General features: G+C 50.2%; 1 protein-coding gene across 1 annotated transcript in view; it reads left to right on the forward strand.

Moving 5' to 3' along the window:
- Positions 1-1,670: 1,670 nt before the first annotated feature.
- The window catches only part of LOC133356172 (ryanodine receptor 2-like), a 200,997-nt gene continuing 174,737 nt past the window's right edge, over positions 1,671-27,930 (forward strand). The window contains 4 exon segments of the mRNA XM_061573549.1: positions 1,671-1,883; positions 22,282-22,401; positions 22,745-22,849; positions 25,368-25,388. Coding sequence (XP_061429533.1) covers positions 1,836-1,883; positions 22,282-22,401; positions 22,745-22,849; positions 25,368-25,388 — 294 coding nt within the window. The 5' untranslated portion in view covers positions 1,671-1,835.

The raw sequence follows: 27,930 nt of genomic DNA on the forward strand, positions 1-27,930 counted from the left end.
TCCGCACCTACGATAAGCACGGTTGGCTACGCACAGGTGCGAAAGAAGTTCAACATTGATGCACGCAAAAACAAATGACTCCTGAATTTCCGTGGTTGCTCACGATACTTGCTGGTAGAGAGATAACTCTACAGGGAGTCTCGAGCGAATGTTTGGACCACGATGCCACGCCACAAGATATGATATACCCATATATGTTGGATTTACTGGTAGGAACCTCCTGGTTTCACCAGCCCACAGGGGATTATTGTGTCCGTCCGTCCGTCGTGCATCCAAAAATGGGAAGGGTGGGGCTGGGTGGAGAGGGGAGGGTGGGGAGGGACTGGGTGGGGAGGGAGGGGCTGGATGGGGAGGGGCTGGGTGGGGTGGGGCTGGGTGGGGAGGGAGGGAGCAGCTGGGTGGGGAGGGTGGGGAGGGTGGGAGGTGGGAGTGGTGGGGCTGGGGTGGGGAGGGGCTGGTCACCCCGTGGTGCCCTTATAAAACTCAACGTTTAACCTACTCACGCCGGCTTGTGCCCGCCCTCACAGTCGGGCATATTTGCGGAATACACCACGCCGCCGTTGACCCTGGCCATCGACCGAGCAACCCAACGTTCCTACCAGTTCCCTCCGCAGGAATGTGCTTAGACAGGCTCACATAGTTAAACTCTGAATGTATAATAGCCAGGCATAATGCATCTACACAAATTGCACATCATGCTGGCTCTTTGAGCCTCTACCACCACGATTGCCTCTTGAATTAACGAATGCTGCAGTGGCTGGGTGCGTGTGCACTTTTACGTTGGCGAATTGAGTTTGTAAATGGTGAGAGACTGCATTATAACAGAAAGAAGAATAAGTATAACCCGTAAAAACAAAGTTTTTCACTCTAAATCATTTATATGCGTGGCGGCTAGAGTCCTCTCGTCCTCTGGCTCGAGATGGCTGTCACCTATGGGTCAGATGATTGTCTGCCACCATTAAGCAATTGGGAATTAAATATTTAATTTGTTTTCCCTAAACAGTGTAAAATTTTGGAAAAAAATTTTCACGAACATTAATTGTCTCGCACAACGAGTTTGTGTGCAAAATGTCAGCTCGATTGGATCACGGGAAGTGGGTTAAAAAACGACCGAAAGGTTTGCACGGTCCTAAGCAAGCAAGCAAGCAAGCACGCGAACGTAATATAAAGGATTTAATAAAGGATTTTAAAAAAACCATCAGCTGCAGGCCAGAAAAGCATACATTTTAAACGAGAAGCGTGCATGAAACCGGCCCATAGTTGCCTCACTGCGCCTTATGTCAGTCACATTTGCTCAATCGCTGTGATGGTGACTTCAGCCAAGAAGGCCCACAGGGCAGCAGCTCTTCAATAATTACCCGTTTTTTTGTTTTATAAACACAATACACACATTGCTGAGTCAATTTTGCCACACGTGTGCGCGCGCGTGTTGTGTGAAATTCATGTCAGTCCCCCCCCACCAACACCCAACTCCATCGTTTGCCACCACCGCCGTACATGAATGGTGTAGGCAGAGTCTGGCTGGGGTGGCTTAGTCGTGTGCGCACACAGGGCAATCCGGTTTTGCCAGCAGCTGCACCGCTGCACCTGCTCGGTCCGTCTCAGCTTCTCGCACTGACACGCTCCTCTAGAGACGTCAGTCCCGGGTCCAACCACCACCACCGCCACCACCACCACCACCTACATCAGCAGCAGCAGCATTATGAGCCTCTAGTGTAGTTATTTGAAAAGACCCGGACGACACCAAGCAGCAGGAGCAGCAGCTACAGCGGAGGAGCCGGCGAGCAGGGTGGACCTGGGTTGGATTCCTAGCCACAGGAAGCCCAGATCGAGCCATGGGTGACGGCGGAGAGGGAGAGGATGAGATTCAATTCTTGAGAACCGTGAGTAGCTTCAGTGCTGTTGCTTGTTGCTTGTTGTGTGCTACTGAGAGCAATGTAAGGAACACGAATGCTTGAATAGCCGATAGGTGCTTTGAAGTACGTGCTACAAATTGCACCGCACGCGGTTATATTCCTTCATACGATGCTGGTCATCTGATGTTGTCGGGTGTTTGAAATACGTTAAAAATGAGGATATTTCTGTTCGCAGTTGCTATGAAATAAAGCGTCCAAGCGTATACACACACACACAAGTATTATATTGCCATACAGTGTTGTTAAAGTGAAACGCAGAAAAGCAGATGACGAATTTTAATGGCCATTGTTAACGTGTGATTATCTAAACAAAGCTAATATTCTTTTGAACACAAGACCTGTGCCCTGATGTTTGTTGATATCCATTTGAGCAGTGTATAGTTTTAATTGTAACAAAATAAATACAAAATTCGTATATATATGTGTTTTACATCTGCAAATGTGCCAAAAGTATTTGCATACGAGATGTGGTATTTCATACAGATATACATTCCATAATGAAACTTTGCATTATATTAATGTCAAGATACAAGTACGCACAATTGCTTTGAGGTGTACACAGGCTGGTCCATATGTCTCGTGACGCCCCATTTCATTCTCTAAAACTTAATGTGTGTGTGTTTTTAAGTAAGGGGTTATTTGAAAGAGAAATTAATATGCAAAGGAAAACAAATGTTAGGGTTAATTAATTGGGGGGGGGGGGGGGGTCATAAGACATCTGCACTGTGCTCATACGACTTATAATACACGTGTAGATACAAATAATATGCATGTACATCACCGTCAACCCATAGGTTCTCCCTTGTGATGGGGCTTTGTAGGATGGACGTTGAGATTTATAGGGGCACGGGGTGACCAATAGGGTCTGCATTGGGTCTGTAATAAGGTAGGGCACTGATAAGGGATTGACAGGTACGCATGTAATACTACATAATTCATATGTATATAAATGACATGCAACACTCTCTACTTTATCACGCGTACATATATACGCATGACGACAATTGCACACAGATGAATACACGGACCCGTGTCCAATTAATTGTTCGGGTGCCAAGCTTCGTTCACATTATACAGATTGTCAGAACGGTGTGTAGTTTCACGTACATAAATACAGACACACGATTGTGTTGTACACCTCGCTGTGAATACAGACGCAGCACTTATAAACATCAGCAATCTATATGTTAAACAACGTAGAACGCGCAGTAATGATACACAGACTCGATAGATAAGCAATGGCTGTATCATATATCTGTCTCCGTATACTGTGTGTATATATACACAATGTTTCAACTGTTGACACAATCCACCGATCCCCACACTCCCTCCCATTCACGGAAGTGATTCCATTTATTCGGCAGCATCGGTTCGATACGAGCGAAACTCCGCATTGGGTTTGAACGTTCTAGTGTTGAGTCAGGAGCGTTGTTGTTGTTGTTGTTGTCGCTTCGAGTCAAGTTGCAGCGAACCGACGAAGACGTTTAGAAAGGCAATGACTCCATTCTCCCTGTCAAAATGCGAGTCCAAACCATAATAATAGGGTTTTCCCCCTTTTTTTCTGGCAACAAAACTGAAACCTTTTTATAAGGAGTCATGTCTGCATTAACCACAATACTTGCAGTCAAATGCAAAAAAAAACCACTTTGATAATATATGCATTGTCATTGAAACTGATTGGTCCACACCAGGGGATGGCTTTCTTTTGAGCCTCGACCCAATTGGTGCTCGACCAGAGGACGCCAAAAAAAGGGGAAAACCCCTATTATTATATTTTGGTACTGGCAAAGGAGGTCCAATGATGTAGAGTCCCAACCAGTTCGACAGACGCAGCACGCACTGAACGATGTAGGATCTCGCGTGTCCGCGCGTTACATTTTTTTAAACAAGCCCGTCACCAAATTTAATCTTACGAAGCTGAGCAGGATTTTTTTGGGAGCCTCCATGTCAGTGAATTCATGGGCGACCAACCACAGGCAAAAAACAGGTGCTATAGGCTGCTCCAGGCCAACACCGCGGGCAGGGCTAGCAACATCCACTCTTGTTTCCGTACAGAACTTTTTGCACCGCCCGCTATGCTCCACGCCTTCACAAACCCACACTGGCCAGCGTGGTGAAGTATGCTCGTATAAAAGGCCCTCACTCGGTCAAAACGTCCGGCGTGTGGAAAGGGGTAAAGGTGCGGCCCTGCAATGGCTCACTTGGCGCTACTGCCTGCGGAAAGGGGAAGCTCTGGTGAGCCTCCTCTGGTGGATATATTGTGTGTACGTATATCAGAATAATTCAAATGTATAATGCGCATTCCATCCTAGGATCTCAATGCGTAATGCATGAAAAGCAGGGAAACTAAAATCAGAACCCAGGGGGGGGGGCCAACCAACCAATCTAACGAGGAAAAGCCACTTTATAAAGAGATGGGGTTTTTCAAAGCAGGCTTGAATCTATCTACCGACTCCGATTGCCTCATTCCAAGTGGCGAGGCGTTCCATAGCTTGGGTGCCACGCTGACTAAAATCACCGATCACCATCAAAGAGCGCAGACCTTGACCTGGGAGCGCGCCCTTTGTTTCGCGCCGTACGCAGCCAATCGTGTGCGTGCATTGGCCTACTCTTCCGCGATAGCCAAGTCTACCCACGCATTGCCACCCCCCCCCCACCACCACCACGCGCGATCTGCCGATTGACCAGATTGTGGCGAACCCAGTTACACTGCTTGGATGGATCGAAGCAGTGGGGGGAGGTTGGGTGCGGGGTGCGGGATGATTTTAAGAAACTCGTCCCATTGCAAGTCAAGAAAAGCGAGCTAACCATCGCAACGACGGCCGAAATCCGACACGTGCCTACTGTGGACCCGTATACTGCACATATATATACAATCTATATTCGTAAGGCAAATAATTAAAAGTATAAACTTCATCATGCCAACAGGTTTGGTTAAATGCAGCATTTTGATCCTTATGGCGGTACCCCGGGTTAACCAAATAATACAAAATGGGCGGAGGCAATTACATATTTTATTTCTGGGACACTATTTGTTGCCCAGGGGTGTACTTAACTCCGTGATTGGGGTACCAATCAATCCGACATCGGTGCCACACTCCGCGATGTCGAAACGCAGCGAGGACGATTGCGCCGAAACCCTGAACGCTCGCACGCACCGTGGTGGTGCATCGTGAGTACAGCTCGTCGAGATGAGTCGATTGCCGCGTCGCCGACCATCAACAGAGACTAAAAACGACTGCATCACGGACATGATGCGAGAGCCGGTGTACTATGGATATACCTCGGGGTCACCGCCATAAGGTTCAATTGCATACAAAGGCGGTGGATACGAAGTCGGGTTTACGCAGCACGACGATCTAGCGGCTCCTAGTGGCGAAGGGGGCACAACCACGAACCCGTTCCGTGCGACGTGAAACACCGAGCCACGTAATCGATTCCACTGCGGGATGAGGACCCTGGCCCCGAGACGTCGCCAACCTCTGACGATCCCGCAAATGTTCACGATCCCAAATGGAGCTCCGTCTCCAACGTTGGACGCGTTTTTTTTCTATGGCGAATCCTAAGATGGGGAAAACCCCCAATGTTCTAAAGTGAAGCACGAAAATTTATTTGAAGAATTCGCTTTTGTTTTTTTTGGGCGTTATTTTTGTTGGCCTTTTCGATTAGCGCCGGTTTGGCTGCGTACGGTGCGAAAGAAGTTCAACGTTTGCGCATAACGAGGCACATTTGCATGTACACTTGAATAGAGGAATCATAACTACCTCTAATTAGTTGGCATTGTTTCGAACACACCAAATATGGTAACGGTCGCGTAGCTTACTCCGAAAGCGTTGGGCAATCAGTAATCATCCCATCGACTCGTTTCTTAAGTCATCGTAACCTTGCTCAGTTCAACAAACGTCTTTAATTTGTTACTGATAGAACTTGAATAGTGCTGTTTGTTGCTGTCCGCTCAGCATTTTTTTGGGCAGTTCGGGTTTTTGCGCAGCGACCACGATAATAATTTTTAAAAATCAAATCGGACGACCGTCATTCTTAAGTGACTCGAAGCTCATATCCTAGTTAACGGTTGGAATTGTCAAATCCCCGGTGATGAAAATTGCCATCAAAGGTGCCTGCGTTTAACAATTCCAGAGAGAGCGAGAGAAAGAGAGAGATTGGTGGTGGAGCGACAGCTCTTTGAGCAGAGTCATGAGATTTGGAGAGGAAAGTATGGCGAGATTATCCGGCTCACTCTGCCCCCCCCACCCCCCCAGGTCTCCCTGTCTCTCCTTTCACCGCTTAAATTTAACCCAGGGAGCCGGTGATTGACTTGCGCGAGTGGCGCTCCACTCGCTGCGTTTCCCCGCTGTGCGTTGCTCGCGACGAAGTGCCAGAATGATTTTTTTTAATTTTCTCTCTCTCTCGAAATATCTCTGCTGCACCCGCCGCTGCAAACGGGGCACTAAAACAAAACGAACAAAAATATACAAACGGTACAGATTCCGTCCTGCGCCCCGCTGCTGCTTCTGCACGTCGCGAGGAATTATTTCGCTTTTTTGAGTGGTGGTGGTGGTGGAGGTTTCGTTTCCCTCCCTCCTCCCTCCCGCCCGCCAGTAGAATTGAATCCCACCCACGGCACTTTTGTGCAGTTTCCATCTCGGTTAAAGAGCACTCAGTACAATGTCTTAACCGTTCCAATTACCCTCACCCCTGGAGATACCAGAATCACATCTAGCATTGTCGGGGCGGGCGGGGCATAGACATTTGTTTGATATCCTTCAAGGAGGCCGATCTTACATAACCACGGGACTTCTGCTGTCTTCAGCTGTTTCACGCGCGGCCTAATTGCTCCCTACCCTGGCGAATAAGCCCCCGAGTGTCTGCATTTTGAACAAAATGTAACATGAAACCAACCTCATACGATGGGATCCTTGTGTGTGCGTGCGTGTGTAGCAGTTAGCGCTGCGCTGCGCTACGAACCCGAGTTCGATTCCCGTTCATGGCCAACACCGGTGACGATTATCTGAACCGGTCCTGGGCCTCCCCGAGGTCGACTCAGCCTCAAATGAGTACCTGGTGTGGTGTGTAAACATCGCCACTGGGGAGACAAAGGCGGCCGGGCGTGGTGTTGGCCACTCACCCCCTCGTGTGCCGTGCCGGCCTTTATAGGTGCTCGCTAACAGCACTTGCCCCAACAGTCTGTTACAGTCTATACGGGGGATCTTTGTCTTTGTGCAGTCATTGACGTCGATGGCTGGTGGAGTGCGCTATGCCTTGACACATTTGTAGCCAACGTAGTAATCGAAGGTACGGGCACAGGACACCAAACTAAACACGATGAAGCGGTTTTAAAGAAACGCGTTTTCCACCCGGATTTAAAATTGCTCGCAGCTCCAGCGTTGGCTTCCCAATATCGGAAGGAAGAGAGGGGCTCCAGTCTGAAAGGGCCGCGCCGATGCCCTGGCCGTCTTTGTTGGATGTCAGCAGCCCAACATCCGCCGCCTCTGGGAGAACGAGGATCGGAGTTGGCGTGGTGGTCCGTGTTCCCCGACGAGATCGTCGGGGTGTTTGTGGCTCGTTTGTGGCGAGCCCTCTTGCGCGCACGCGCTCGCTTCACCACGCACCTTGTAAACGTGTTCTTCCTCGTCCGGCAACGTTTAGCTGACATGGGGTGGGGAACCCCGTTTTCTGCCGAGATCCATTTGGGTATTTATAACATAATTCGCGGGCCGTAAAAAAATCTCAACTTAAAAATTTAGCCCGTTATATTTGGTCAAACATTTTATTAACTCACCCCTAATGCGATGGCTGGAACTGCTTCTCTTTGGCGAGGCGTGTGATGTTAGCTGGTATTGATGATGTTGCTGCTACTCGCAACTGCTTTTCCAGGTTTGCTCCTAGATTTATTGAATTTCGAGTCCCGCCTGCCACACCAAATGATTTCGCGGGCCTCATACGGCCCGCGGGCCGGACGTTCCCCACCCCTGGTTTAGCACAATGGGGGGGGGGGGGGGGCTTGCAATCCGGAGGTCGCGAGGCTTGATTCACGATATCCCGGCGCGGCAGTTGAAACAATGGGACAAGTTTCTTAACCCCCCCACCGCACTCCCGCTACTTGTGTCCACCCAGCAGGATAACCCCCCCAAAACATCTCGATCATGGAGAGTAAATGGGTCACGTTGCAGTTCGTAGTTTGTCATATCGCATCGGGTGGGGTAAAGTGTGGGGTGCTCCTGCCTCCTGCGCAAGACGCCCGACCGCCTCTGATTAGCGCTTGTGGCTATGTACGGCGCGAAAGAAGTCCAACATAAAGACACACAAGGAGGCAAAATACCCGCGATAAATGGGATTTCTCTCTAGCTCCCTGGAGTGGAGGCAATTCCGCCAGCAGTGACGTGAGCAAGCAGTTGCAGGGGCTGCGCCTTCGCCGAATTATCGTTGGTGGCTGCGCGGACGCAAACCATAGGACCTTGGCAGTGCTGGAACTGTAACGAATAAATTAGTTTATTTTTTATTGAGGTGGCACAAGGAAGATTGTGGGGCCACTGAGTCAGCATTGCCCAATGTCCTGGATTTATATCTCTGTACAGCAACAAACATAGCCTGCGGTGCAACTGTGGGCAGCAAATGTTTAATGCACCACGCTGACGATTAGTAATAATGATGAAACTCCCATATAGTGGTACGAATCATACCTGTCCTCTGTTATCTAGACACTGGAATTGACCCGTGGAAAACGCTATCCCTCTGAGCATTGATTCTTCCGATTATCCCAACTTAATCTGTCGACGAGTGCTTCACACATCCGATTATTTGCATTCATCCAAGGGGCAGCCAACGCGGATACCAGGATGCCATGTCTGGGGAATGATTGCAGACCACAGGAATCTGACGGCAATTCAAAAATAAGCGGTCCACTTGTCGAGCGACGGACCATTACTCCCCGTAGCAGGGTGGGTGGGTGGCAGTGTGGTGGGTGGGTTTGGGTGGGTGTGAGAGTGGTGGGTGGGTGTGGGTGGGTGTGAGAGTGGTGGGTGGGTGTGGTGGGAGTGTGGTGGGTGGGTGTGGTGGGTGGGTGTGAGTGTGGTGGGTGGGTTTGGTGGGTGGGAGGGGAGTGTGGTGGGTGTCGGTAGGTGTGAGTGTGGTGGGGTGTGGTGAGTGGGTGTGAGTGTGGTGGGTGTGGGGTGGGTGTGGATGGGTGTGAGTATGGTGGGTGTGGTGGGTGGGTGTGGGGTGGGTGGGTGTGAGTGTGGTGGGTGGGTGTGGTGGGTGAGTGTGGGTGGGGTGTGGTGGGTGGGGTGGGTGGGTGTGGTGTGAGTGTGGTGGGTGTGGTGGGTGGATGTGGTGGGAGTGGGTTGGTGTGCGTGGGTGTGTGTGGGCGTGGGGGGAGTAAAAAAAACGCTTTCTCCAACTTTTTTTTTGGTGATACGGAACGCCGCCACATTCGAGAGGAGGACGTCGCAGAACGCGGCTCTGCCATGTGCGCTCCCCTCTTTGCCCAGCACGCAATAAGGGTTTGCCGCCTTGCTCCGTGAGACTTCACAATGGGGGGGGGGGGGGGGAGGTTCTCCTGCCTCGTTGACGTGACGCCGATATCGCAAAAGGGATGCGATTGGAGTGGGGGGGGGAAATGCGACGCAATAGGAATGTCGCCCCTTGTATCAACCACGGCACACAGGAGGAGGATGAGGAGGGTGTTTGGGCTCTGCTGCCCAGTTGCTGAGTCACTTTACGGTGGCATTACTCACTCATCCGCAATCGTTTGCGGATGATGGGGGGTTAGATCGCGTCAATATAAATGTGTCGTTAAACCTGCCACCACCTGACACACGACCAATGAGTAAGGTTTGTCACGTAAAACAAAATGGGTGTGCCAATTTGTGATGAGTTCAGCAGAGAGAGAGAGAGAGAGACAGAGGGCAAACGCAGAACATTACTCAATTGGGATGACACGAGGCGTTTGTGGACCAGGTGTTGACGTCACCCTGCATCGACAGGGACAGCTGCCACTGAAGGAGCTCCCTTTTCAAACGCGGTGGCTAAGAGATGTTAACTACCTCGCCTGGTACGCAGGAGGTCCGTGGGTTCGAACCCGACCTTATCGTCCGCTGTATTTGCAGTCTGCGGTGTCTCTCTCTCTCTCACTCCGTGGTCGCGTGGATTTTTTCTTCGGCTCTTCCGTTTTAGTTGTTTTTGTTCACCTCCGCGTTTAGAATCAACGCCCGTTCAGAGTTTGTGGCCGCGATAAATACCCACGTGGCAATAAGGCACTTCGACGAACTATCATTTGTGAAAGCCGGGTCGCTTCTGAAAAAAAATAGCTTTACAACAGTTCAGTACGGCCTTACCTGGTAAAATAAAAAAAAAGTTTCGTTTTAGTTGAAACGCGTCGAGATTGAGACGTGCCGAAAAGTTATCTGATGTGCTCCGGTAGTACAGAAGGGTGACTCAAAAAAAACAACACCAAATCGTTATTAATACAGTGCTGCAACGTTTTAAAATAGCTGACCTTCACGCTGACGTTACGGTAATTTTTTTTGCTGTGATGCAGTGACGCCTAAATATCGTCACGTGTGTGCAGCATTGACCGACAACTGTAGACCGATCGTGCCCCACATTCGGTCATCATTCTGAGTGTGTCGGTACTGTAACCACTACAGATAGAATGGTTCATTGGCATCGACTAATTGCACTGTGGTCGTGTCGAGGAGATGGTGCGATGGTCAGCACACGGGTGCATGCATTGCAAGCGTCGTCAAATCTATCTGCAGTCGGTGGGGGCAGTTTAAACAACATCATCCTCCTACCTCCGCCTCTGCCCAAGCAGCATAATCAATTAATCGTCTACAGTCAATCGGCCGTTTGCGTGCGGTGGAGTAAATTGTCTCGTCTACAGTCAATCTGGCCGGTGTGGAAGAAGTGTTCGTGAAATAGAGATGGGCGCCACGGTGGCTAGGAGATGTTAACTGCTTTGCCTGGTATGCAGGAGGTCGTGGGTTCGATCGCGACCCTGACCCCTGCTGTATATTTGGAGTTTGCGTGTCTCTCTCTCTCTCACTGTGGTGGTGTGGATTTTTCTCCCGGTCCCTCCGGTTTTCCCCTCCACATTTAGAATCAACATCACGCGTTTAGAATATTTACCTGCTATACATGTCCACGTGGCGATAAGCCACTTTGTTGAACTATCATTTGTGGCCAGGTCGCTTCTGAAAAAAAGAGCTATATGGGCCTTACCTGGTAGAATAAAAAGTTTAGTTTCAATACACTCCAGTCGATTACTTTTCACCAGCAATGGCGCGATCAAGTATTGGCTGGTCAACAACATTTACCTTTTATCTTTTGAGAAAGAACATATCAATATAACAAGTCAGGGGCATCACACGTAAGTCAACATTCATCGGTCCATAAGATGGATTTGGCAAAGAGTTGAACTCTAGAATTTTTTTTTATTGAAATGTATCATGACTTAAAGCTTTCGTGACCGCAGGAATTCATATTCTTGGGTCTTTCGGTAAAGTCACGTAGATAGGTTCAAAGAAAATTACAAAAACATTACTTTCTTTCAACCTATCTATGTGACTTTACCGAAGACCCAAGAATATTAAATTTATCAATCGTCTTTAAAGCATCGTAACTGTACGTGTTTAGCTGAACTTGGCGATTCTTTTTTTAAAACAGACTCATCATGCGTTATTGCAGGGCATTATGGGTACAAAGTGTCTACAGTTCAATTAGAACCCTACATTGTTTATTCTCTACATGAACAAACGCTATTGCTCATGTCATCTGCCTGTTTGGCTTTCCAGACAAACATTATCCAGAAGCACTTTTTTTTAGCAAGCGAAGCCTGGGGTGGTTTCGACCTTCCTGTTCTCATCAGCCGAGTCAGCCTTGTAAGACAGAGAATAAAATGAGAAGTAATATTTTGTGTATTGAGTGATAGAAAAAAGGCTTTACAACTTCCAGCATATTCTAAGGTGGAGAAATCATCTTTTGTGTATTGAGTGATATAAAAAAGGCTTTACAATTTCCAAGATGAATCCCTGCAGTCACGAAAGCTTTAAATCGAAAGATAGCCTACTTGTTAAACTGAAGCGGTCCTATCTACGTGGTGAGATGAGATGGTGCCCATTTGATGTTTGAACAAACTCGAACGCCTCTGTTTATGTTAGAAAGGGTAAACGGCCTTGTTTTTATTTATCATTCAATACCCGGGTACATTGGCAAGGAGGGGTCCCGTAGATGTAATCGTGTGTGTGTGTGTGCTGTGTGTGTGTACTCTGTGTGTGTGTGTGCTCTATGTGTGTGTACTCTGTGTGTGTGTACTTTGTCGCATTGTGTGCTGTTTTCTCGTGAAGACAATCGCATCATTCAGAGGTTCGGTTTGGCACAGACCCTCAGGGCGCGGTCAGAAGGAGCCCGTGTGAGACCCCCGTCTGCTGGAAAACCAATTCGTGTGTGTGCTGGCCCACAATTGCTCTCTGTTAGCATACACGCGTGCACACCTGTGCTGCCTTCGTGCCAATCCACCGGCAGATGTGTGTATGTAGGTCGAGGGGCTGTCGCACCGCACGTAGCCGACAGTGCTACTCACGGAGGTGCTGTGGCAGGAGCCCGGGAGAAGGCGGAGGAAACCCACTGAGAATGGGGGGCGAGAGAAGAGACAAAACTCCATCCACTCACACTCACCCTCGCACTAACTCACAAAGACAAAGATCCCCCGTGTAGCCTTAACAGGCTGTAGGGGCAAGTGCTGTTAGCGAGCACATATGAAGGCCGGCACCGCACACCAGGGGGTGGGTGGCCAGCACAACGCCCGACCGCCTTTATCTCCACAGTGGCGATGTTTACACAACGCAACAGGTGCTAATTTGAGGCTGAGTAGACGTAGGGGAGGCCCAGGACCGGTTCAGATAATCGTCACAGGTGTTGGCCGTGAGCGGGAATTGAACCCGGGTCGCCGGGTTCATAGCCCAGCGTAACGCTAACCGCTACACCACCGCTCCCCACTAACTCACGCACCCACACGCGCACACACGCGCACGCTTCAGAACAGGAGGGAGGAAAATACAATCTTAACACAGAAAGGTACCCGAGTCGGGACTCGAACTGAGGTTTGGTCTCGCTGCGAGGCGCACGTGGTTACCGCTGCGCCAGCCCGCTGTGCAAAAAAAAGTATTATTCTCGTGGCAAGCTGTGGGTTGACTTTGAGGGAAGTCGTGGGGGGTGGTGGGGCCACGGACAAACAAAAATAAAAGTGAAAATTTCCACCGCGGACAATTTACGACTCGGGGCTGCGCCGGAGATGACCGAATGCCGAGCCGCTCGATTGGACGCGCGGGACGACGCGCCGAGTGACCTTCGCGTGGCGGACACATGGGCACACTCAGCCGCTGGATTCCGATTGTAACAAAAGAGCAGCTGACGGTCGCGCCGCGGAATGTGGATGCCACCCTGAGCGCGCTCTCGGAAGGGTTTCGAAGGGGCGAGAAACTGGGGATCAGAGAGGCGCTTCGTGTCGTTAAACACGGAACGAATGTACTTGGACGTGATGTGTCACATGGAAGGATTGCGAGTTGATGAACAAGACCGGCGGCCGAGAGACGCGTTGAAAGAGAGAGGGGGTTGGGGGGTGGGGGTGCTTGTGAAGGATGACCACAGAGGGCGAAATATTGGAATGGGTGGTGGCGGTGGTGGTGGCGGTGGTGGTGGCGGTGGTGGTGGCGGCGGTGGTGGTGGTGACGGTGGTGTTAGTGGTGGTGGCGGTAGTGGTGGTGGCGGTGGTGGTGGAGGTGGTGGCAGTGGCGGTAGTGGTGGTGGCGGTGGTGGCAGTGGTGATGGCGGTGGTGGCGGTGGTAGTGACGGTGGTGGCGGTGGTGGCAGTGGTGGTGGTGGTGGTGGTAGCGGTGGTGGCGGTGGTGGGTGGTGGCGGTCGTGGCGGTGGTGGTGACGGTGGTGGCGCTGGCGGAGGTGGTGGTGGCGCTGGTGGCGGTGATGGTGACGGTGGTGGCGGTGGTGGAGGTGGCCTGTAATCCACCACTGTAGAGGCAGCAGCAAGGATTGGTGGATCGGCACAGCCGTTGTGAAATCCCCTTCCTCTACGCATCAAGGTCCCATACATCACGAAGTTACAATTTTTTTTCAACGCAACGAATATCGACTCCGAGCACCAATAGGCCAATAAACTGTCAGTGGATTGCTCATTGTGACAGCTATTTGAGGGGAGAACAAAAACCGCTCGGGCCACGTGAAGTGTCGAACGCTCGGGAGGGACAGACCCAGGCGTCACGAGGACCAGAGTGTCATCGCTGAGCCATCGACTCGAGGCCTCGGAGGCGAGGGCAGTTAGCAAAGCGCCTCCTGGAGGGGGGGTGGGGTGCAAACGTCGGGTGGAAGTCGATTGGGTAAGCGGCGTGGGTCAACATTAACATCTGGTCCGCATTCACACTCCCCCAGTAATTTACACAGACACACACACCAACACACACAACACACACACAAACACATACAACAACACACACACAACAACAAACACACACACAACAACACACACACACACAAAAACACACACAACAACACACACACAACAACCAACACACACACAACAACACACACACAACGCCACACACAACAACACACACACAACAACACACACACACAACAACAATACACACACAACAACACACACACACAACACACACACAACAACACACACAACAACACACACAACAACACACACAACAACACACACACAACGCCACACACAACGACACACACACAACGCCACCCTCGTGATATTCATCGCCAAAGGCGGCATTGTCGCGTCTGTCGCCGGCCCGGGTCAACTTGCGCATTGCGTCAACACTGCGAGAGACCAACACGGCGTGCAGAGTTCGCCCCGCAGGTGAACAACAACAACCAACAACAAACAACAACAACACACGCGAACTGCTGACAGTCAGAAGGAATGGCAAAATCTTGATTTGAAGCTTTCGTGACTGCAGGAATCCATACTCTTTGGTTCTTTCGGTAAAGTCACGTGGGTAGAACCAACGAGTATAGGAATTGCAAACATTGGCGTTGCGTCCTGCCGGGAGCAAGTGTGAATTGCCCTCCTGCGTTCGCAGTGTTCGCTCGCGTTCGCGTGTCACCCGCGGTGTCTCGGCTGGTGATGTAGTAAATATTTAAGTCTCCACCCTCCCCCCCACCACCACCGTCACGAGAGGCAGAGGGGGGATGGGTGGTGGGGGGGTAGTGAGGCGTGGGTTTAAATCGCACGATCAAATATAGCAACGACAAAGGGACAGCAACAGCTGGATGTGGGGGTCACGTTGCTGCGTACAGAAAACTCCCCTCGACTCTCTCTTCTCTCTCTCTTCTCTCTCTCGTATCTCTTTTTTTTACGATCAGTGGAAACAAGAAAATGCTCGGTGTAGTCGGCACTTTGCTTCGTTCATCATTTCTTAATTTTTTTTTTACTTTGCTTCATGTAAACCCCCACCTCTCGCTCACTCTCTCGGTCATTCTCTCGCTCACTCTCTCGCTCACTCTCTCGGTCACTCTCTCGCTCACTCTCGTTCTGCACGCAGCCCTTCTCGCAGTCGAACGGCCTCCGACGGGTAGCTCATAACTGCATGCAGAGCTCCCCGTCATCTGCCACCGAGCACACGGTCTCCTCCATCGCCCACTGCTCCTTGAAGGCCGGCACGGCGTGGGTCAGCCGCGCATGGCGGAACTCCGGCCCACACACCCTGGCTCCGACCAGAGCGTGGAAGATGCCCAGGCTGCTGGCCGGACGTTTCCCCTCCAGGGCCACCTTCCTCGCCCTGTGCATGGCGAGCTTGGCGTAGCCGACGAGCACGTTGACCAGCCCCTGAAGATGTTGGGGTCCGTCGCCCTTTGAGTATACAAAGATGAGGACCGTCGGGGAGAAGTGGAGGCTGAACCTTAGGAGAATATTTCTCAGAAATCTCTTCTCTCTCCGTCTCTCTTGTATCTTCTCTCTCTTCCTCGTATCTCTTTTTTTGTTTGTTGATTATTTTATTCAATCAACACAATCATTTATTACACTTATTTCCAGAATTTAAATAATGTTCTGCTTTTGAAGAACCCTGTTGTACAAATGGAGTCCACAAACGACTGTATATTTATCATAACTATTCAAATGAATTAAATATGGCACTTAAAAAGTACCTTGGACTTTGAAGTCATACATTTAATAATCTAAGACTTGATTATGAAACAAATATTAGTGGGCTTGCGCAGAACACAGAGTTAGCAGGGATTATGGGATACCGGTCCAGAACAATAACAATGTGGCAGCCAAGGAATGGAACGTGTCAGAAAGCACTTGGACCGGGGGGCTATGGAGGGATGAAATCAGTTTGATTGCAGGTGTATGGGTGGATTGTTGCATTTGCAGGATAGTGCTTCTATCTTGCAAATGCAGGATAGAAGCACGATCAGTGGATCGGTCGATCGATCGGTCGATCGTTCACGCACGCGTAGAAGACCCCCCCTTTTCTCTCTCCACGTGCCAGCCACCCGATACGCTGCCGGTCGTGGTGGCTCGAAAGTTGCACCCAAGCGGGCGCTACGGGGGATTGAGGGGGGGGGCAATGTCGCGGCCCATCCCTCTGCGGTGGGGGGGGGGGGGGCGCAATCACCTCCACCCAAACCCCTCATCATGCAGACGTCGACGTTCCGCCAGCCCCCCCCCCCCCGGTTAATAGCAGCCGCGAGCATGTCAACTTCGCCACGCCTGCGTCAATCGGCCGCGCCACCGATTCGCGAGGTGTCACTGCTCTGCGCGGTGCCGAGAGTAAGTTTGACGCTCGCGTTTTTGCGGCAGCCGCGGGGTTTGCGTGGAACCGCAACCGGCGCTGAGGATCCCCTGGGACGTGTTGGGGAGGAACATTTTAAAGTAAAATATTAAACAGTAACCACCCCCCCCCCCACCTCGCGGTTCCTGCCCATACTTCACCACGGCCCAGGAACGGGTAAACATTTGCCACGGCCGGGAGTCGAACTCGGCTCCGGGGTGAACAACGCGCAGCGCCAACCGCCGACTCGACCAGCACAAAACACGCAGGGGTTTTTTAAATTTTATTTTTCGCCGCTGTGCTACGCAGCGTTGGTTCGGCTCCCCACCTGGCGCGCGGAGCGAAACGTCGGACATCGCGACCCGAGAGCGCGCTCGGTGAGAGCCGGTGACCCAGGCCGATCGAAATCAAACGCCGCAGCACGTGCGAACGTTACGCGTCTCGAAGGTGCCAGCTCATTGCTCTGGAGCAGGCATTGCCCCACCTACCCCCCACCCCTGCCCCTCCTGAACCATCGGGCAGCATCAGAGAGCCGCCGAGGTGATTGAAACACCATTGCGGCAATCGGGCCGACAGGTCAACGCGAGACAACTACCCGGCACCACCGCCTGCTGCTGCACACACAGAACCCCCCCTCGGCCCCGCTGACTGAGCTCTCTCTCTCTCGCGCCGAGCGAAGATTGCGTTTAGGGCGTTTACCGTGCAACAAAGACAAGGATCCCCGTATAGCCTTAACAGACTGTAGGGGCAAGTGCTGTTAGCGAGCACCTAGAAAGGCCGGCACGTCACACGAGGGGGGTGGGTGACCAACACCACGCCCGGCCGCCTTCGTCTCCCTAGCGGCGATGTTTACACATCGTATCAGGTACTCATTTGAGGCTGAGTCGACCTACGGGAGGCCCAGGACCGGTTCAGATAATCGTCACCGGTGTTTGCCGTGAGCGGAAATCAAACCCGGGTCGCCAGGTTCTTAGTGCAGCGCGCTAACCGCTAATCGGTGAGGGAGTGAGTGGGTGAGTGGGCGCGTGTTGTGAGTGATTGGTTTCGTAGCTGTGACCTGCAGTGTGGCAGGGCTGAATTCAGTGTGGCCGAGTCCTCGGTATGCGAGGAGAAACGAAGAGGTGAAGTTCAGGGGAACGGTAAACCAGGGTCGTAGCAATAGAAGAGTGACAGGGAGGTGACTAGCGGCCGGTGAGTGATTGTGTTACTGGAGCGGATCACCGGATCACCGGTCATCCCGACTGCTTTTGCGTCGGATCGTATGGAGTGCGCGTGGGGTAGGAACCTGGGCGCTCCGTCCCATTTGTGACAGCAACAGGATCCCTCCAACTTTGTCCGAACGTTGCGTTTCATATCGTGTCGAATAGCTGTTCTTGCCACGGTGGCTCGGAGATGTTAACTACCTCGCCTGGTATACAGGAGGTCGTGGGTTCGATCACGACCCTGACGCCTGCTGTATATTTGGAGCTTGCGTGTCTCTCTCATCATCATCATCACGGTGGCTATGAGATGTTAACTACCTCGACTGGTATACAGGAGGTCGTGGGTTCGATCACGACCCTGATGCCTTCTGTATATTTGGAGCTTGCGTGTCTCTCTCTCTCTCTCATCATCATCATCATCACGGTGGCTATGAGATGTTAACTACCTCGCCTGGTATACAGGAGGTCGTGGGTTCGATCACGACCCTGACGCCTGCTATATATTTGGAGCTTGCGTGTTTCTTTCTCTCATCATCATCATCACGGTGGCTATGAGATGTTAACTACCTCGCCTGGTATGCAGGAGGTCGTGGGTTCGATCACGACTCTGATGCCTGCTGCTGTATATGTGGAGTTTTCCTCTCTCTATCTCATCATCATCACGGTGGCTAGGAGATGTTAACTACCTCGCCTGGTATACAGGAGGTCGTGGGTTCGATCACGACCCCTGACGCCTGCCGCTGTATATTTGGAGTTTGCGTGTCTCTCTCTCCCTGCGGTCGCGTGGATTTTTCTCCGAGCCCTCCCGGTTTTTCCCTCCGCATTTGGAAATCGACGTCACGCGTTTCGAGCATTTTGGCCGCTCCGTCGAGCGGAGATCGTTCGCGGTGGTCCAGGTCGCTTCTGAAAAAAGAGGTGCGTAAGCTCGGTTGGATTAAAATGATAAACAAAAAAAAAAAAAAATCGCTCATAGTTTAAAATGACCTTGAGCCGCTCGCCGACGAGTTTGGCAAAGGAGCTCGTCGAAATTGCCGACGTTTTTTTTTATTGCTCGGAGCGCGTTGGGGAGGTGGTGGTCGGGGGAGCTGCTGCTCGCAACGCCGAAACGTTGGCTCAGACGCCGGAGGAAACTCTAAACGCAACGCGCAACAACCGGCCCGGCAAAACATCGCCGGCCAAACCGAATACCTCCTGGATTAAAAAAAACGTCTCTAAATAGGCGCGATCCGTCGTCCTTCGCAGAATAAACAAGTAAATAAATAAATGCGCCGTAACCTTGCGCCCCCCTTCCCCACTGCCTTTGTGGAGTTGAGCGGCGAGCGTGTGCCCGCGGTGCTGTGAGCAGGCCATAGAACTTCAGAGCGTAGTACGGTACAACAAGGGTGTGGAGGGCAAGCGAGATCCCACCCCCCCACTCCCCTCTTGTCTCTGGAGGAGGGCCCCTGACGGAGGCTGCACACCCGTGGGTTGGCTTGCAGTCGTGAGCTTCAAGCGACGCGCGCTTCGTCCGCTTGGGTCGTGGGAGCGCCGCCCCGCCAAGCAGCTGGGGATGAGAAATTCTTTCTATAGCAATAAAAAAAAACTTTTCTATAAATTGCAAATACCAGCCATTAAAGCAAATCCTGGAATGAAAAATCGAAGGGAAAAAACGACCAGGACGGCCAAAAACGACATGGCTCAGTAACATCAAAACATGGCTACAATTAACAACAGCACAAACTCTACACGCCGTGCTAGACCGGGACCAATATCATCGTGAAGTCGCACACGCCGTTAGGCAGCACTAAAGAAGAAGAAGTTGTATAAAAAAAAAAAAGATTCTTTCAACGTGAATTGCCTAATGGAGATAACATTTTAAGTCGTTCATATTCGAAATCGCTGACTTGTGCCTCGGGGAGGTCTCGGGGCAGCTGTGAAGGCGTCCGAGTGAGAGATTTCCCTTCAGTCGTTGCGATGAGCAGCTTCCAGCATTCTGGCCACGCCGTTTGAGATCCATTCAGGGTGGTGAAGAAGGCGGCCATGGCTGTGATGAGAGGCGATATCACAACGCGAGGGTGCACTGTGAAAATACAGCATCTCACGGCTTTTGCCAGTGTCAAAGGGGCTATGTAGTGTGGACTTGAGGGTCATGGGGACAGCATTTGAGTGCCTTGTTGTTTTGTTCCGTATTGTTTATAAACGCCTCCCGTTGGTCGACAACACAGTTGTATCACTTTCACGGGGAGGCCAATAGCACCACGAGGTTTTCCTTAATTAGACCACCGTCTGGTCAGAGGTCACTCACAACAGCCCCACCTGATGGACACGTCACGAGCCGCCATTGAACGCTGCGTAAAAAAAGGCAAAGATGCAGCCCTGCAATTGCTTGCTGACACCACTTCGCTTGGCCTACTCTTCCCAACCGGCCAGGCTTCTTTGACAAGGTGGGAGTCACTGGCGCCCTCGCACCTCCAATTAGCACGGTTGGCTACGTACGGTGCGAAATAAGTTAAATGTACCGAACATTACGTACGCACTCCGCCGCAACCTGATGCAGGCAGTGATCAGAAGGAAACTGGCACTCTGGACGCCATAAGTAGAATGGACAACGGCAGGAAAGTTTAAAGTGTTGTTGTTCACACAAGAAGAATGGAAGGAACTGGAAAGAGAGGAAGACCTCACAGAGAATGGCTTGACGATGACGAGGGCATCACAGCAGATTGGTACCAGAAAGACGCGGCCACTACTTGAGCCATATTGGCACAAGACAGAGAGAAAAGTGGAAGCAAATGACGAAATGTGCAGTGGACACCTACGGGGCGATCTGCCCATGGATCGTGATGATGATGATGGCTCCACCACCAGTGCCGGATGAAGCTAGTGCCGGGCCTGTAGGGGCCCAAAAAAAACCACGTAAATATTAAAAAACTATTTTTTTAACTTGCACAGTAAAGTCATTGTATTTTTTCATTTGCTGTACAGCCGGATAATACGACAAATCGCTAAGCTTAAACGCCCAGTCGTTTGTAAAAGTTGAAGGCAGTTTCGTACTATAGGAACAGAGCAAGTGCAGAATTACTAAACCGGAATTGATGGCATGAAAGCATTTATTGCGGGACCCTTGAACGTGCGGGACCCGTATCTACTTATGTAGCTACTTGTGTTACTAGAATAATATAATCCGGCACTGCTCACCGCATGCAACCTGCCGATCAACTTCAGCGACGTTGTCGGGAAACCCGTTTAGTACTGCTGGGTGGACAGAGACGTGTGGTTTGAGTCAAGAAACTATCCCTCTTCCCCCCCCCACCTTCCCCTCCCCATATAAAAGTCCACGCACCCCGCTCGTGGTCCCCACTCGTTCGGGGCAGCAGCGAGCCCCCCATGCAATAAGGGGCCGTCCATAAATGACGTTACCCACCTGGGGGGGGGTCACACATTTGTGACGATGTCTGACGGGGGGGGGGGGGGGGTTGAGAAATGTGACGTCACATCAAAATGCGCAACTTTAAATAAATACAGAATTGTTATAACAACACTAATTGTTTATAACAACACTCCTACATTTCGATTTAAAGCTTTCGTGACTGCAGGGATTCATCGTCTTGGTTCTTTCGGTAAGTCTTTACCGAAAGAACCAAAACACTCCTACAACATCAGAGTGCAGCGCCACATTAAATACGCACTACTATGACAATAGTTTAAAGCGATTTGAAGCATGTTTTATTTTCAAAATGGAAATATGGTTTGGGGGGGGGGGGGGCAGAGCTTTGTGACGTCATATTTGAGGGGGGGTCTGACTTTTTGTGACGCCGTGTGACGAAGGGGGGGGTAGGTCAAAAATCGTCCAAAATCGCGTGACGTCATTTATGGACGGCCCCTCAGGGCAACTTACTGGCGCGCGTTAGCGGGTAGTGGTGGTGTCGCGGTCAGCGCTACGCTGCGCTAAACCCACCCGGCGACCCGGGTTCGATTCCCGCTCATGGCCAACACCGGTGGCGATCTTCTGTACCGGTCCTGGGCCTCCCTTAGGTCGACTCAGCCTCAAATGAGTACCTGGTGCGGTGAGTAAACATCTTCACTGGGGAGACAAAGGCGATCAGGCGTGGTGTTGGCCAACCCACCCCCTCGTGTGCCGTGCCGGCCTTCATAGGCGCTACTCGCGAGCAGCACTTGCCCCAACAGTCTGTTAAGGCTACACGGGGTACTGTGTCTTTGTGTGACCTACCATGCCGACGTTCTTGTCGAACCTGCCCACCGTCAACCGCGTTACAGAGACCGTCGCGTCAAATGCATTTCCAGCGCAAAACCATATTTTGTTGATGTTTTGTTCTCTCGACGTTTCTCACCGCCCTGCCCCCTCCGTCCACCCCGCAGGATGACGAGGTGGTGCTGCAATGCACGGCCTCGAAGCTCAAGGAGGCCGTCAAGGTGTGTCTGGCGGCGGAGGGCTTCGGAAACCGCCTCTGCTTCCTGGAGTCTACGACCAACTCCAGGGTGAGTCGACGTTCAGGCGCTACACCACCCACCCACCACCACTCACCCACCACCACCCACTGGGATTTTTGCACACAGCGTTGGTGTACGGTGTTTTTTTCTGCAATATTTTGCTGTCTTTTCTTGGATTTTCTGTTTGCACTCAGTCACATATTCACTTTAAGATGTTTTTTTGTTCATGTTTTTGTTTTTTGTTTGTTGCGGTTGCACCCGATTCAAGAGCCGAATGGCTCACAGGGCTATACCTAATAAATGAACTTGAACTTGAACTGTGTCATCGTCGTCCTCGCGTGAAGCAAGCGTTCTCCCACTCGCTCTCTCTCTCCCCACCGTGTTCCTGCAGAACGTGCCTCCAGATCTCTCCATTTGCATCTTCGTGCTGGAGCAGTCTCTGTCGGTGCGAGCCCTGCAGGAGATGCTGGCCAGCAACGAGGACAAGATGGAAGGGGTGAGTGGCCACCGCGTGCTGGGCAAAAGTCGTCAACCGGCTTGTGGGTCACTCCTCCTATTGGGGTAGGTGGTGGTGAGGGTCGAGGCTAGGCGGCGTTCGTTCAAGGAGACGCTGCACGTGTGAACGTTGGCGGAGCGAGGTGTTTAGCGAACTCGTAGAGGTTTCCAAGTAGATTCAAGGTGCCCTGGATTTATATAGTGAAACATATATAACAAACGACGTCGGAGTGCACCGGATGATCGTGCACGAGACGGGTGCAGGATACACGGCAGGTGGAGGTGAGACGCGGCGATGATGGGTGACGATGCTGCTACAGGTAATCCACGGGGGTTGCAGTTTTGCACATTTGGGGGCCCTAAGCAGAAAATATCATCGCGCCGCACATTTTCAATTTGCAATATCTTCGTCAGATGACTCGAGGTATATCGATGAGCCGAGGTAAGGAAATGTAGACAGAGCTGTAGTGAGAAGAGAGATGCAGACAAGGTGCAAGAGAGATTCACGTGTTATGTCCATTCCCTTGTTGAATTCCAGCTGACATTTAATGTTGCCTCATTTATTTATTTTTCAACATTAAATCTGCAGCCCTCTTAAGCCATCACACGGTCCAATTTTATTTCGCTTGGGGTTCTCTCACTCCTGCCGCCAACACTGCCAGGGGGTTAAACTTCGCGCCCATCCGTGCCCTCCGAGGTACGCGAGACCCACGTTGCTGCAGACGGCGTTTTGCATTCTGTGGTGGATGCCACCCCCTGTGTGAGTGTGTCCCATAGGTGGGGAGCGGTGGCGCAGCGGTTAGCGCTACGCTGCGCTACGAACCTGGCCACCCGAGTTCGATTCCCGCTCACGGCAAACACCGGTGATGGTTATCTGAACCGGTCCCCGGGGCTCCCCTAGGTCGACTTGGCCTCAACTGAGTGCCAGTGCCGGATTAAGCTGGTGCGGGGCCTGTAGCATATGTTATAAAGGGGCCCTAAAACACTTAAATATTAAAGCACTTATATTTTTAACTTGTGTAGTAAAGTAATCGTATTTTTTCATTTGCTATACAGCCAGATAATACGATACCACATTGGGAAGTGGGTTAAAATTAAGTTACAAGATTTGAGGATACAACAACAACGACAACCACAACAGACAGAGTGAGTTAAATGAAAGCGTGTAATAAAAACTAGAGCTACTGCCCGAACCCGTCGTCTTTCATACGTAAATATATATATGCCTTTTAGGGCCAGTTGAGTTTATTATTACTTATTCGTCCATAAGGTGTGAACTTTGAATTTGAGTCCCACTTGCTAAGATGTAGAAGCCACGCTGCCATAGTTCCAGCTGTCATTGACCCGCGCACGTTTTTTCGTGTGATGGGTTCGTGCCGTCAACGTAACGACGCCTGGGACTTGTGGTGAGCCCCTCTGAGAATCGTATCAACCAAACCCAGTCCAGTCGAATCGTTACTTCGCAAGGAAGATGGGACAACGGTCCAGAAAGAAAGAAAACAAAAACGCACCAACGTGGATCTTTGTGTTGCAAGGGTCACCTCGGCTACGTCCAAATCGAAGATCGCGACGTGAATTAAATCCCACCTGGAGCGGAGGGAGGGAGGGAGGGTGAGTGGGTAGTGTGGAGGAGAGAGATAAGGGAAGCGAGATCGTGAATGTGGAATTTCCTTCGCTGGCTTGGGGCCGCAAACATGACGTGGGAATATTCAAATTGCTTTATTGAGTGGGAGACCACGTTGATTGTATTCACTATCATTATTATAACAACAAAAACTAGCTTATAATCTGTGGTTATATTTTTCGGACCCAAATTATTGTGCGAAGAAAGAAAACTCATTATTTATTTTTTCACTAAACTTTGTTTTGAGAATTGAATCAACCACCGTCTTGTGTAGATATTTCAGCTTCGTAGTTCATGGGTCCAAATAAAATGTTGTCCTCATTGGTTCCACCAGCGATGGCAAAACTTGAGTTATACCATCATCTTTAAATCGGCAATAAAATGTAATTATACAATAACATTATTTTATAAGTGCAATACGCGATCACCTAATACACATTTATCAGTGAAAATGCAGAAACTGGAATCGTTTCCACCCCTTCTGGTACTGAATTCTGCTCTGGCCCACAGATGATGTATCTCAGATATTTTAGTTTAGTGTCTGCATCAGAGAGACAGAGAGAGAGCAAGAGAGACAGATCCATGAAGGCTGAGTGGCAAAGGCTGGGAATCGAAACGTCATTTGATGTATACCTGCATACCAGCGTTGCAACCGCAATGCTTTTCACTGGAGTCTACGGACGTGAAAACAAATTATACATTTACCACAAGCAAACGCGTAACGACGGTCGGATCGTTAGACATAGGCAACAAATGAAGCTCATGAATGCACTAAGTTATCCTTATGCAACTTAAGAAAACGCAACTGAATCTCCATTTTTTTGTCGTGAAACTGATTTGTTTTGCTCTGTGTTTTCTTGTGTGTGTGTTTTTTTGTTTTATTTGTCGATGACAGAATGTTGACATGGAGAAATGGGTATGTTCCCTTTTTTAGGTTTTTTTTCCTAAGTTTCCCCGTCACTCTAAACATCTCTCCCTCCCGTGTGACGGTGTCTCCTTGGTTGTCTCACTCGTTTTTATGTCCTCTTCTTGCCTCCCTCTCCTACTCACTTTGTCCGTGAGCAATTTAAAGCTGACATGCCCGGCGACTCGACCATTGACCCACGCAAGCCCCCCCCCCCCCGTCCCCCCCCCGTGGGATTATTCTGCGGATTAAAAAAACAACCCGAAATAGTAACAACTAACAGCTGTGAATTTCGGTGTAAGAACGAGGAAATTTATACCAATGTTTGCCCGTGGCATTTTGTCACTTGCCGTATATATATATTTAGAAAAAGACATATCTATGCATTCGTTAAATGTTTGGGGTTTAAAAAAAAACATGCGTACGCGTGGATTATGTCAACGGTTTCCAACATGTGTATACCGTGGCCACTGCAGCGGCGCACATTGTAATTTGACCTCGAGGTTTGAATTTACACGGTTGGCTGAGATCGGGCATGGCGGCTTTAAGTTCTGTTTGTCAATTTAACTCATTGAGTCTGACCAGCACAGGTGAAGAATTCCTCCCCACCCCAACCCTCCAAAAAAAAAAAACCTCCCAACAACTACAACTATATTGACAACAACACAAACAAAAAACCCCAAAGTCAAACAGGGCAACTGACATTCAAACGACCCACAGACAATTCAGGTGACAAAATAAAACGGGGTCAAATGCGGCTCCCGCATTTTGCCTCGCGACCCATCGCTCTCTGCTGAAATCCGAGAGAATTTCCGCACGGCCACGCTGCGTTTTGGGGCTAGGGCGGGGGGTCGAGGCACGACAACATACGGCGATTTAAAAGTTGCTCTGTTTAACGGCGGTGTTGGACTGGCTAACTCTCACGCGTCTCAGCATTCCCCCTCCTCCCCCCCTCCGTGTTCGCTCTGTCGCCTGTCGTCCTCGTCGTCCACCATGTCCCCCTTCCTTTTCTTTCAGCTTGGATTTTATTTCTCTCTCCAAATGATTCCTTCCCAACCACCCTCCCCCTCCTCTCCCCACCCACCAACCCACCCACCAACCCACCAACCAAGCCACCCCCCACCATCATGAAAACAGAAAAAAAAAACCTTCTGATTCATTCCGTCCAAATCACAAACCCGTTGCCCCCTACCTTTTGATTCTCCTCGAAGTTTAGCGGAGGCTGAAATTGGGGGGGTCGGGGGGGGGGGTGGTCTGGGTCTGCGTTTGCTTTGCACTCGCCCCCCAGATTTCGGTTGACCGATTTTGTGTTTCCAGCGTAGGGTCCTTAATGTCCGCAGACGATAGAGCTAGCCAACGCAGGCACAATTCAACGTTTGAGAAGATAACCGTCGACTACAAACGGTGATAAATAAACAATCTTCATTGCGAATATTAAAATATATAGGCAATAATGTATTGGTCACATGAATAATAGTAATAATGCGTTTTAATGATGTATGCATCAACTTAATTATAATAATATAAATATACTGTAAGGAGAGATCATGTGCCTATGTTCAGAGACATTGCATTATGTGGTAATGCAATGAACACACAGACGAGTGCACATAGGTACACTGGGCCTTTAAACAGAGACCAGACGCACACACCGCGTGCACACACAGTTCAGGACACCCACTGTAAGTCTAGCACACAACTTCTAACTACTATTCACCACCTCACCTGGTATACAGGAGGTCGTGGGTTCGATCCCGACCCTGACACCTGTATATTTGGAGTTTGCATGTTCTCCCCGTGGTCATGTGGATTTTTCTCCGGGTCCTCCTTTTTTTTTCTTCCCCCCTCTGCATTTCGAATGAACGTGCGTTCAAAGCATTTGTCTGATATACATTTCCACACCATGATAAGCCACTTCCTTGAGCTTTCATTTGTGGCCAGGTCGCTTCCGAGAAAGAGCTACACGGTTCAGTGGGCCTAACCTGGTCAAATAAAACATAGATTAGTTTATAATCTGGCCTTCATGCCCTTTGGAAAAAAATGTCAACAATGTTCATTTAATATATGCTTTACAAAAGCCACCCATGTCATTACATATACACACACATCGCATGTCATTTCATCTATGCACATGCTATATATGTAACGTCAAATTGGTTACTAAGTAACGTAAATTTACGTGTTCCCGACGTTAATGTAAGACGTTAAGTTAGCATCGTCACTGATGGACAGGAAGTAAGCTGTACACGGAATTTGTTGAAATTGGCCACGAAAGAAATAGAATTGAGAAGACATTTGATGATGAAAGTCATGATTATAATAATAGGAATGGATTTGTTTTGGATATGTCGTATTACTGACCGAAACTGTTCACAAATGTGTCTTCTAACAAGTGTATTTCACCTTGGTATGCTTTGGTTACAGTGTTCATTAATGACCTTGGTATTGACGATGCAACTGGTGATTGTTGAATTGCGTTGTTAATAACCTGTGTTGTAACTAATTTGACCGTTACTCCTAATCAAACCTCAAAAATGTATTTGACCCTTCCGTG

The sequence above is a fragment of the Lethenteron reissneri genome, chromosome 53, assembly GCF_015708825.2.
Source record: "Lethenteron reissneri isolate LAM-NWPU_2019-01 chromosome 53, ASM1570882v1, whole genome shotgun sequence".
Taxonomy (NCBI): domain Eukaryota; kingdom Metazoa; phylum Chordata; class Hyperoartia; order Petromyzontiformes; family Petromyzontidae; genus Lethenteron; species Lethenteron reissneri.